We start from the raw sequence: 12,998 nt of genomic DNA on the forward strand, positions 1-12,998 counted from the left end.
GTTGTAGTCTGACCCCCTAACTTTACCCCCCTAATTAACCCAACAGAAACTAATTAAATACAGCTCTAGTGGACCAGACGCCAGACAGAAGAAAAAAAAAAGATGAAGAATAAGGAGGAGGAGGAGGACAGGGACGTGAAGGGAGCGAGCCAAAGTGACAGGCAGGAGAAGGGGGGGGGGGGGGGAGATGCAAAAACTTGGCCTCCAAAACAAGAGACAGGTTTGAAAGACAGAAAACAGGACAAGACATTTAAAGAAGGAGGGTGTTTTGGTGTCATTTCAGCCTAGACTGTCCTGAGAGAGCTGTCACTCTTCTCTGAGCACTCATGGACCAATGTTCTTTACAACATTTTTAAAGGTATTTTGGTTCTTCCTCATAGATGAGTGTGGATGCCAGCTGCTGTAATCACAAGCACACCAGTCACATGACGCAACTGACACCCTGGAGGTATTTGGAAAAGGGAATAGAGGCAGGATGGGGAGAGCCACGGAGAGACAAGAGGAGTGAAAGCAGGGGAGGGGGGGGGAGAAAAGAGAAGAAGAGGGAGGGGGGGAAAAAAGGTATGGGACAGGATTGTGAGAAAGAAGATATCTGAATATGGGTTCAAACCAGCCAAGTGTCTCTGGCAAGACGCTGCTGCTCCGCGTCCCAGGCAGGCACCGCTCGCTAAGTGATAGAGAAAGTAATTAAGAGAAGCCTGTTCAAGTAGATAGGCCTGTAAAGGAGATTTGAAGAGGGGAACTGATTGTGCATGTCTGATTCCAGCTCTTCAGAGAGTTCTCAGCCTGAGGCTTAGCTTTCAAAGGGCCGTCTCTCTCTCCGTCTATCTCTCCGTTTCTGTGACACATATCTACAAAGTGTGACACTGCCTCTTTAAACATGTCAAGCATCTATCTATCTATCTATCTATCTATCTACATATCTGTCTATCTATCTATCTATCTATCTACATATCTGTCTATCTATCTATCTATCTATCTACATATCTGTCTATCTATCTATCTATCTATCTATCTATCTATCTATCTATCTATTTCCATCCATCCATATATCCGTTCCTCCTTCCAACCAAGTTTGCTATATTGGGCTATTGGGCTTGAAAATATATATATATATATATGCAAAATATCCTCCACTGAGTACATATGTGCTTGAGAACTCAGTAGAGTAACACTGCCACCTAGGATGTTCTACATCATTCTGCAGATAAACCTGGACCAACACAAGCCTGCAGGCTGGGTTGTAAAATTCACATTTCAAACCTGACTGCTATTTTTGGGCAGAATCATTTAAGAAATCCAACATATTTATCATTCTCTTTAGCGTCTAAGAAGAAAGCCAACAATAGGCTTTGTAAGAGTGTTAGGAAATTATCAACAATTACCCAGTACCTATCCTTGGCTGCCAAATTGTAACATTGATTTCTGAAATAAGCACATATTCATTTCAATAGACAACTTTATTGAGAATAAATCATCATCCAAGTTGTGACCACATGACAGATATAGAGCAAATGTTCTACAAACATAATTAAAGATGTTGAATTATTCAACTTGAAGTTGAGTATTGTTTTGAGTTGCATCAAATAAACGTTACTATTGTTCATAACGTAGATAAATAAACTTTTGGTTTACTGGGTAGTTTTCTTAACACTTAAGTCAAGTGTTCTCATACCAATATGTTATAGTGCTCAAATCAATCACAGCAAAAGGCAATGCAAAGCATGACAGCTAAAAGTCTTGACTGATGTGGTCTGCCCTGTATTACTTTGAATCAAACAAAAACAAAACAGTATATTATAATTTGTAAAAAATTTCAATAAGTCTCAGCCATCATCACATCACAGATAAAGTTGCATTCCTCTAAGCAAACTTGGTGTACGTGAACAGGACTAAGCCAGGCCAATAAAAATGATGGCAGTTAATAATGATCTACTGGCGACATCTAATGGAGAAGTAGCAGTGTTGTTCGAAAATAAAAATACACTTTTTTTTAAATGAACCACCAATTTGGCGCCCCCGGCTGGTGGGAAAGTAGAACAAGAAAACTTACTGACAAATTTCAGTAGGATGTTTTGATCAGTTGTCCTTGTGAGGCCATTTCAAATTAAAGTAGTCCAATTTATAACAGACTAAAACACACATTCAATTTCAGCCAGAGAATTATCTATTTAGGTCTTATTGCTATTGAATACAAATCAAACTATGATAATAAGGTCTCTGCATATGACTGATTTTCAATAGAACTATATCAATCATGTAGATATATTTAGTTGATGATTTCACCTTAATTAAAAGGTTTTTGGAGAACAATGAGGATTAAATAAAAATAAATCTTACCAAAACATCTCCGGGCCTGTATTCTCTTCTTCTATAATAATAATAATTTATTTAATGTTGTTCTAGAGACAGTGCTCAAGCTCGTTATTTGTATATCCTGTTAATACAATACATGAAACAAACAAATAAAAGCCCATAAAGGACATTTTTTCTGGTGCAATTCTTATTTTATTTCATTTTATCGTAGCCTAGTTACATCCAGTTTACAAACTGTAAGGCACACATTTACTACATTCACAAGAATTCATTGAAACAGAAATATAGTTAAATAAAATCAAAGCACAAATAACAGAATACGGTATATAATATTTAAATAAACAAACAATGAAAACAAATGTAAACAAAGACAAATGTATGAAGAAATGTCATTTTGAGGTCAATTTTAAATAGTGAGATATTTGGCACATTTGGATTTCATGAATTTAAGGGAATTAGTATAGAGTTCAATTTAATTAAAAGTAACATTAGATTATAGGTGGAGTCTTCATGAATTTAGACTTGTGAATGAAAAATGTGGCCAAAATTAGCAATACCCTCACCATTAGGTCAGTAATTAGTTTTTCAACGAGACAGAAATAATGCTATTAATTGAATAGAATAGAATTACTTTATTGATCCCAAACTGGGAAATTGTGGCGTTACAGCAGCAGGTTATCCAAACACACAATATGAGTAAAAAACACAATGTTAGCAAATCTAAATACAATATAATATTAACTACAAAGTAAATAAGTACTAAAAATTATCAAAACTAAGAATGTGAAAATATACAACCAGGAATTAACTAAGCATTACTAGTCTTAAATAGGAATATTAAATATGGAAGATTAAATGTAAATGTGCAAAAACAGAGTCATAAATGGTTGTAAATTAAATATGGAAGATGGAAGATGGAAGATATTGGATATATGACATGTTTCTTACTGGTTTTGCTATACAACCAGTCTATGAATTGTTCGCACATTCCTATTCTTGCCTAATAGTTACAGTCTATGGTTCTTGCACTACAGTGTCTGAGCTGTACTTGCCTCTGTCATACGTTACACCACTGTCGTAAAACGTATCTGCCTACTGTTGCAATGGCGTTTGCTGCGACATCACTTTCCGGCAGAAGGGAAATCGAGGAGAAAGCAGCGACTAGCGTCTGGAGCGGATACGTTATCGCCCTTAAACCCGGTGTATTTATGTAATACTCGGTTTACTCGATTGTTTATTCATTGTTTATGTCTTGGCTTTGTCGATGAGATTGTGTTCGACGTTTTACAAGCGTGAATCTCCACCTTAATGCGGTGGGATGGCCACAGTGCCGCCTGGGCCTAGTAGCGCACTGTCCGCATCCCCGGCTGAAATCCCTCCTTTCCCCGGGGCTGGGAGTGCGGAGCCGGCGGGGGGAGACGGAGAGCCGGTGTGCTGCAGGGAGGACGGTATACCCACCGACACAGGGAAGACGTGTCCTGTGGTAAGCGAGGCCAACACGTCAGTTCAGAAGAACCAGAAGAAGATGCTAGCTCGAGTTAGCCCGGCGGCGTTGCACCTCAAAACGCAAGCCCGAGAGCAGCAGCAGCTAAACGGCTTGTCGAGCTCCGCAGAGGACACTGACAGCCATGAACACGCAGGAAACCGGCCTGACAACCCGAGACCGTCCGTGGACAACTGTGACAGCTGCTGCAGCAGCAGCAGCGGCGGCAGCAGCAGCGAGGAGGCTCCAGCCGGGAGAAACAATAGTGAGCTCTGCCAACATGAAGGCCACAGCCCCTTCTCCAAAAACGGCAGTCACTCTCCCCTGGTTAACAACACCATGAACGGGATGCCGGGTTTCTCGAGAACTGACGCGGCCCACAGCCACGCAGAAAACCAAGAGAAACACGAGTTTGACCACATGGAGCCCCCGAGACCTCCGAGCGACGAGCCGACGGACGCAGCGGGGCCCGGAGGAGAGCACAGCCCGGTCGACCAGCAGCTCCAGCCGCCGGCCGCGGAGCTCGCCCGGCTCGACCTGAGCGGCTCTCCCGGCCGGGCGGAGGAGGAGGACAGCCACGGCATCCGATATGTCCGCTATGAGTCTGAGCTGCAGATGCCGTGGATCATGAGACTGATCACCAAGGACTTGTCTGAGCCTTATTCAATTTATACATACAGGTACTTCATCCACAACTGGCCGCAGCTTTGCTTTCTGGTGAGTATCACACTGACACCTTGAAGAAAATTGTTTAGTATTCCCTCTTTAAACCTGTTTTTTCCCATTCATAAGTTTTGTGAGAGCCACCCTCCTTCTTGCTTATGGACTTTAGTTACCTGAGACTGCATACCATTAGTTGGGCTGGGTGTGACTGCATGCTTTCACCTGTCAGTGTGTCTGAGGCAGCCGAGCATAGTGCTGATATGTACAAAAGATAAAGAACCACGTATGTTAATGTCTCACTGAAAACACATTGCTTTCAGGTGTCTATTGTTTCCTTTTCAGCTACAGCTCATACTCCTCTGTAAAAGTCTTCAACATCTTTATTTTGTGTGGATTTCAGACTAAAGATACAGCTGTCCTATCAAGAACGATTGAACTGCCATGACAACATCTCTTACAGTTCGCGTTACAGTCGTCGTGTCAAACTTTCCAGCAATTCAGGAGAAGGCAGAGTTTTAGAAGCTATATTCAGTAGAAAGGACTTATGGACTTCAAGAAGTTATTTCCTCTAGTGCTTACAATGTCCAGTCAGGGTTTTCTGTCTTTGCTTTGTTTATCCTCTGAGCCTCAAGGTCATAAACTTCCCAGTTCCAGTTTATCTGGAACACCGCATGTGACACAAGAGGATGTGTCATGAAATAAAGGTCGGAGGTCAGCCCAGAGAGCCAGCAGAACTGGCAGAATGACTGCTGTTTTACAGGGACTCCTGTTAACCTTTTAGCAACCTCCCCAGCAGACAACTTACTGTTCTCTGTGTGTGCATGTGTTGCAGGCCATGGTGGAGCAGGAGTGTGTCGGAGCCATTGTATGTAAGCTTGACATGCACAAGAAGATGTTCCGTCGTGGCTACATCGCCATGCTGGCCGTGGACTCAAAACATAGAAGGAAAAGCATCGGTGAGATATTGACTCTGCACAATGTAGAGCCAATAGCGTATTTTCTGTTGTCTTTGAAAGCCAAATCTCTTTATGCAAATGCTAAATTTAGAAAAGTTAGGCAGCCTGAGTTCATGTGCAACACTTTACCTATTGCCTTTCTAATAATATCAGATTATAAGGCATAAAAATAGAAAAACCCATGTGGAGTTTTCTCAAAAGTGTATGTTTTGTTATTTTTATGCCTTTGCTGACTTTGACTTTTTCTCTGTCAGGTACTAATCTAGTTAAAAAGGCCATCTATGCCATGGTGGAGGGTGACTGTGACGAGGTAAGACACATGAAACCCCTTCCTACTGCAGGATGTCTCATTCACTTTGCATGCCTTTCTTTAGATCAAGAGAAAAGCCTGAAACATACTAAAGGGTTAATGCTAACATGCATGGGCTTTATGCCTGACTCTGGCACACATTCAAACTGTGTGCCAGAGTAGTTCCTCACAATATTCATGTATACGGTTGATGAAAGGACAGTCTTGCTAAAGAAACGAAAGACAAAAAAGAGAAATTGAAATCCTTTAGAAAAACATTCAATACAAAAATTGAAACGTCTGAAAATTATTTTTCTTTTTTTCAAATTAACCGTCTGTTTACATTTTCCTTTAGTTCTTTGTTTTTAGTTTGGTGTTGGCCCATTGTCAGTGCGACTGAAAACCTTTTCTTGCTCGACACTGAGTCTCTGTGCAAGCAGGAGCTAAAAAAAAAACCTTGAAATGAAGAGAGCTGCTTGTATTCAAGGCCCTCATTTCTTGCTTTGTCCTTCACATATCTCATTTAGCTGGTAACCTTGGTTTGATTGGCAGCTCCTTCAAGCCTTTCACTATCCTCGCTACTCAAAGCTTTTTCTCTCGCTCTTCATTTCTCTGAATAAATGCATTCACTGCTTTTTTCACACAGAAGGTTTTGAAATAATTTGAAATCTCCAAATATTTGAGATGGAAATTAGATTTTTGTATGAAACGTACACTGCAAAGAACTGCTACTGTAATTCATCACAGCATTTCTTCTTGTATTGGTTTTGATTTGGCTATCAGGCTTTTATTAAAATGTATTTGTCATGATTAGAGCAACTGTGAAGATACAGCGTGCAGCAAGTTTTTCATCTTTTAGTGTCTGAGTATCAGCAGGCAGGTTTCTGTATGGATAGAAACATCATAACTTACAGTAAGTCCTGGAAGCAGAAACATCACAGCGGTACCAATGATGTATCACTTTTCTTAAAATGGACCCAAATATATCTCCTCTAATGTTTGACAACGAAATCCTGTTCATCTTTTGTGATTCCATTACTGTTTAGCTTTTAAATAAATTATCCAATGACAGTAAACTTCAATTTGATCTACTTTAAAGGCACAGAGAGGAAAAACAGCTCATCTAATTACATTACAAAGCCATGACACACTCTTAAAGAAAGATAACAACTTTTTTATTTTCTATACTAAATTATTAGTTCTGGTTTATGCTCTGTTATTGGTAGACATGTTACTCACTCACATAGACCCCCACATGAATGCATTAATGGAGAGATGTCAGAGGGCGCCCCGGTTGGTCAGGGTCCCTTGCTAAGGAAGTGAACTGCCCCCCTCTCCAGCAACCTGACCAATTAGCATACTTATGTCCGTACCGGCGACCCTCCGGTTCCCAACCTAAGTTTAAGAATGAGCTACTTCCGCCTCTAATAAGGAGTAACTGCCGTGGTTCACATTTGCCAAGCATGTTTACAAGAAGCATGTGGCTTGGAAATTGTTGCACGATGAATAGACCTACTCAGAAGTGAAGAAGTTATCAAAATACAATGTTGATCAGAAATACTTAACTCAGCATGGTCGTTATCATGGTTTGTATGTCACTGATGATTTTCTTTGCCTGCCATTTATTTTATGGTCCTTGATTTGTTGTACCTTGTCGATGTGTCCTCAGGGTACACTTGATTATGTTTTTAATCTTTCTGTTGATCACTTTAAAGAAAGTTTCTTTGTCCAGTATGAAGCTGTGTTGAATCCTGTAAGGTGAATGTCCCCAACCATTTAGGATGTTTATTTTTTTTTTATCTAAGCATTGTGTCATTGAGATGAATATGCTAAAATTAGGTGCTTAATATGTCTAAAAGGAAGACTTGTGACCTGTCACAGTAGGACAATCACCACTGTTAGCAATGGCATTCATTATAGTTGAATGTAGCTGCTTCAGTTTCAGGGTCCTGCTATGTCTGCTTCTCATCACTCCGTCACAGCTTGACGGCACGCTGCCAACATTCTTAATGTTGTTTTGATGTGTACAGCACTATTCCCACCATGGCAGGTGAAAAAAAAATGCCTGCTCGATGTTCTTGTTAGCTCACTGCAGCACAAAGCCTCGCAGCAGAAAGAAACTGCACGCTCAGCTCAGATGAAGGCGCAAGTCCCGTAGGACTAGAATACGAGACATTTTGGTGTTAGAAGGTGTCATTTGCAGCTAGCGCAAAGAAGCTATTTCTGCCCAATTACAGCTGTCCAAATAAACCGTACATGAGCTGTCATGCACCTTACAGTTCATTTTCATATGTAATTATGTACAACAGCTAGCTGACTCTTGGAAGTATTAGTACAAGAAACACCAAATAACTACCAAGACAGGTTGAGAATTGTGGGTTTTTTAAGGTTAACTCTGTAGTGCTAGCATGCCAACAAGGTATAGCATACCAAAATACTGTTAGTGTTCACCTAGAGTCCAAACTATCAGAAGTGTCTTTGATACCAGTTTGTATAGAACAGATATTAACAGTAACATATTGACATGACCGTCTGTGTTTCCCCAGGTTGTTTTGGAGACCGAAATCACCAACAAATCAGCTCTGAAGCTGTACGAAAACTTGGGTTTTGTAAGAGACAAGCGGCTGTTCAGATACTACCTGAACGGAGTGGACGCGCTGCGGCTCAAACTGTGGCTCCGCTAGGGGAACGAAGACGGGACAGGGGGAGGAAACGGGACAGCCGGTGCTGTTCACCTCGTACACTATCAGCTTGACAGCCTCAGCTCTGCCCTGGTCATTTCACTCTTACACAAACACACACACACACAGTACACACCCTCACACACACACACACACACCTGTGTTCAGACATGAGGAATATGCACATAGACATGCAAACACGCCCTGTTTTTGTCCTCGAGCTCTGAAAAAGTGTTGTTTAGGTAGAAAGGATGAACACCCCACATGAAGCGGCCCCTGATACTTCCTGCGATGAGAAGGAAGGGGGTGAGTGAGGGTGGTCTCTAGGATGACCCTGGGGTGACCCTTTTGACCTTCATGCTTGGATGCCACATTGACCGGGTCGTGAGGCAGCTCAAGTGAGGACACAGCAAATCCTCGTGAAGAACACAGGACACAAACAAACTTAAGGAAAACAAAAACCACGTGAAACAAGGAAGCAGGGCAGCATAAATAGACTGGGGAGAAAAAAATATTTGTGGAGTTTATTTTTGTGTTTCTTTTTTAACCTTGGATGGTGGATGCAGAAGCTATAGTATGACTGTGTGTTTGTACCGCCTCATGTTTTATTTTTATTTTCCTGGATAAGGAGTGTGTGGCCTGTTTTTGTGTGCATGTGTGTGGTGTGCTTGTTTTCACTATGAGAGTGTGTGACTGTGTGAAATGTGAATACTGTTGTTTGTTTTTTTGTTTCTCATCCTGTCCAGTTTTCCATCACCTGCCTCAGCCTCCAGGACTGAAGCCTGTAAAGATATGCATGCATTTATTTTAATGTGAGTGCGGGGAAAAGGTGTGAAGAGTGTGTATGTGTGTGCCCATTAACCCAGTCTCAAGCTAACCCCCTTGCTGTGCTTGGTGTAAGCATGTTGGTGCAGAGCAGATGATCGAAATCACTCCATTAGAGCCTCAAACTTAGCCCACCTTTTCGCTTCAGTGTCCGTCACTAAATCTCTTATCATCAAACCCTCACAGTACTCTTGAGGACTTTTTTCTTCAGAGCTGTTTTTTTTTTTCCAAATGCACTGCCAGCTGCTGCAAAATTCCCCAAGTAAGAGAAAATAACAGACTCTTTGCCAACGATCTTGAGGTCAAATGTGTCACTCTTTTAAGATGATTCTCCTGTTTCTCTTTAAAGTGCCACTCAATTCATCTGCACTATCAGCCACAACTGCAGTGACCTCGCCCCCTTAAAGGTGTCTCTCGGCAGCCTCGGCCCGGTTCTGGTCTGGTTGAATTTTTACATATGCTGGATTCCCGTTTTGAGTGTGCTGTGAATGTGTGCGTGTGTGTTTATCTCTTGATTAAAAAAAAAAAAGGAAAAATAGACAAGTATTCTTAGCAGATTATATTTTATTCTTGTGTTCGCTTTCAGTTTATTTGGATTGTCTACTCTACACCTGTATAACCTCATGCTGCCCAACAGCGGCTGAGTCTATGATGCACTTCCATGGGCCCTAAAACTCAATGCACAACCAACCTCGCTAACATTTTAAATATCCAACCTGGAACTTGTCAAAGATGCACCCCAGACGTTCCAGACCCACACTAATTATGGCAGCAAAAAAAGTCTGCTTCAGCCTCTTTTTGTTTTGTTTTTAAAGTAAAATGAACAAAGGTCAGATGCACTTCTTTGGAAACTGCTGCGGTGTGTTTGTGTACGTGTGAATGCGTCCATGTCTGTCACTTTGTTTATTTGACAACGGTGTGAATCTCTTTTCTTAGACCCTGAACAGGAAACTTCTGATCCTTTTAGGTGCTGTGTTTTACTCCAGCCTTGTGGTGTGGACACGACACATTTCCTATCCACAGAGAGATGTGACGCAGCTCTGCTCACTTGTTGTCTTGAATTATGGAGTCTTTCAATAAAGCAAGCATCCCACAAGGTTTTATTTGATAAACAGTTTGTTACTGTTTTCTTTAAATGCATCAGTTTCTCATAATGTGGGACCAAATTTGTTAATAAGTTGCAGCCTGTTAAAGCCTGGTCTGTGGCACCAGCTTTTCGCAAAGCATGTGGGAATAGCTCACAGCATGGACTAAAGTGGAGGCGACTCTTTTTTTTTTTTTTTTTTTACAGATTTTTTCTGTCATTATGTCAAAATCATCCATTAAAAGAAAATGTAGTTGTATACTGTTTAGTATATAAACCGTATGGGATGCTGTTTTGCTTTTTAAAGACCACACAATACAAGACAACAATTGAGCAGTGGAGCTGGGCGGCGTGTCTCTACGCAGCTTGGACATGTTTGTTGTGCCTGCACCGTTAAAAGGACAACAGGAAGAAAGAATTCACACACTTTGTTTTAAGCTTTCCACAATGTGAGGTGATGGGTAATGCGGTAGAAGGGGTCGTAGGTTGTCTGGTTAATAGTTGAGTGGACAATAAATCCTCTTTTTTTCCACAGTCCAAAAAAAAAAAACCCAACCCACATATACAAGTTGTTAATGCAATTTTAAGTACCATTTTCCTTCAGAGTCTCAAATTATGCAATTGGATATCTGTGTGCTTTCATCCTGCCTATAATAATCTGAGTGGAAAGCACTGTAAGACACGGCCATGTGGCATACAAACAGCTGCAAATGTTTGACTTCAGAACACACTTAGGTCTGCAGCAAACATTCGTGGTAGTCGGATGCTCTGGAATCGATGGATCCATTTTCATAGTTTGTTTCCCCTCTTAGTTAAAATATTTGATCCCAGCAGCAAAGAATTGAAAGAAAGGGAGAGTAGATGTTTACAGAGTTGCCACCCACATAACAGCCTGTGTATGCAAGTGTGTGTCTGCATTTGGAGCAAAGGATCATATGACCTTTTATTTTTTTTTTTTCAGATTTGTATTGTTCTACTCTTTGGATATTTTGAGAGCATGTTTTTTTTTTTTTGTGAATCATCTGTTGGGAACGGGACGCTTTTAGTAGATTTTTTTTAGATTCAATTTTTATTTTGTGTTTCTGTGAAATGGGAGTTATGGGGCAGTTCAGAAACACTCTAGACTCTGAAACACAAACTACTCTGTTCACTGCTCATCTGACACTGTTTATATTTCAATTATCACCCTGTGTTAACCTCTCCTGGTTTATTTTGGTTAGGTTTGAATCTTTGGTCACTGTGTTGGACACTTGTATCCCCCTCCTCAGTGCCCCCTCACTGTCCCAGCCTTTCTTTGTCCTTCCATCAACTACTGATGAATGGAAGAGGATTTATAAAACCTTACAACCTAACCTATCGTTCTCCCAATAACCTGTTGTCACCATGCGGAGGTGTTTGAGATTTTGAAGGAAAATGCTGTTGTTTTTCTTCTTTGTTTAGTCATGTGAAGCTCTGGCTTTTCTGTTAGGTTTATGGGCATTACAGCCTGTCCCCAAGAGCAAAGAAGCTCTGTTCAGATCACAGACTGAAGGGCTTCGTCATCTTTATCAGTTTGTTGCCATAACTTGTGCTGTTCCATAGCTTTTTCTCTCTGACAATGCATTTGGAGTAAGGTTTGACTTGACGTGCCAGTTCAGTGTTCACAGATGTCAGAAGTGGTTTTTTTTGTCCTCACCCCGGACGTCAGTGTGCAATCTAAGAAGCTTGTTCTAACAATCACCACCCCACTTCTGTCCTCAACTGGGGCGACATCTGCCAGCCTTCATTTTGAGTGTTACAATCATAAATTCCCCCAGAACCAGATTGTTGGTCAGATGGACATTTTTCTTGGCTGTGCAACTAAAAGCAAGCAACCTCCCAAAGCAAGGGGCTTCCTGCGGTCTTTCAGGGCAGCCTGCACCGCCTCCTGCGTCGTCTCCACAACCATCAACAAGGGTGCAAAAGGGGAAAGCAAAAGGTGTTTTTGCATGTCAGATTTCTGTTCCCCCTGTTTTTTCCTCCCTGTCCCCTCTCTTGATTTTGATCTGGAAATGTCCAATAGCTTTTATTTAATGTGGAAAAAGAACACAGAAATAAATTATTTGATTTTTTTAATGCTGTAAACTGGTTATCTTGTGTGCTGTCTGGAGCGTTTTTTAGGAGTTGTTACTAAAGCTTTATTATAAAGAAAGAAGTCACAATGAGACATTGAAAAGAATTAGTTTAATTTTTGTCACATTCTGTTTCATATCTACATAAAGAGACAAAAAAGTGCCCACTATTTTACATCACATTTACCCTAAAACAGTATTATTGCATATAAACAGGCAGTTGTACATGAAGCATATCAGATGGCTCATGGAGTTACAGAAAATACATTTTCCTTATAAAAAAAAAGAAAACAGTTTTAGTCATTGGTTTTACAACATGGCTCAAATGGCCAATTTAAACGTCTCAACTGAAGCAAAGACTTTTTATTGAACGATTTGTCATTTTTTTTTTGTGTTTTTTTCGCTTAAAAAAGTGTGTGTGTGTGTGTGTGTTGGGGGTACTAAAACTCATTGTAACTCAGCATCTGTGACAATCTTTAATCAAACAAGTCTACCAAAAGGCTTTCTTCATCTGTCTCTGTCTGGATCAGATAAACACACAAAAACCACTCTTGTGCAAGAATGGCTGGTCAAAACAAAGTTTCTTTTGAAAATAGTAGCTGCTAGCCCAG

General features: G+C 40.8%; 1 protein-coding gene across 1 annotated transcript; it reads left to right on the plus strand.

Annotated features, from left to right (window-relative positions):
• Window positions 1-3,419: 3,419 nt before the first annotated feature.
• Window positions 3,420-12,400, plus strand: naa30 (N-alpha-acetyltransferase 30, NatC catalytic subunit). The gene is made up of 4 exons (XM_061052402.1): window positions 3,420-4,516; window positions 5,295-5,418; window positions 5,673-5,728; window positions 8,254-12,400. Exons 1-4 carry the CDS (start codon window positions 3,635-3,637, stop codon window positions 8,389-8,391), a joined length of 1,200 nt encoding a protein of 399 aa, XP_060908385.1. The 5' UTR covers window positions 3,420-3,634; the 3' UTR covers window positions 8,392-12,400.
• The last annotated feature ends 598 nt before the right edge of the window (window positions 12,401-12,998 follow it).

Source organism: Labrus mixtus, chromosome 12 (genome assembly GCF_963584025.1).
Source record: "Labrus mixtus chromosome 12, fLabMix1.1, whole genome shotgun sequence".
In the NCBI taxonomy this organism is placed as follows: domain Eukaryota; kingdom Metazoa; phylum Chordata; class Actinopteri; order Labriformes; family Labridae; genus Labrus; species Labrus mixtus.

What these genes read in the sequence shown, in the direction of transcription:
- naa30 (XM_061052402.1), top strand. Translation starts at nt 3,635, where the DNA reads ATGGCCACAGTGCCGCCTGGGCCTAGTAGCGCACTGTCCGCATCCCCG. An exon ending in GGCCGCAGCTTTGCTTTCTG is followed by an intron (nt 4,517 to 5,294) that starts GTGAGTATCACA and finishes CATGTGTTGCAG; the next exon opens with GCCATGGTGGAGCAGGAGTG. An exon ending in TGGAGGGTGACTGTGACGAG is followed by an intron (nt 5,729 to 8,253) that starts GTAAGACACATG and finishes GTGTTTCCCCAG; the next exon opens with GTTGTTTTGGAGACCGAAAT.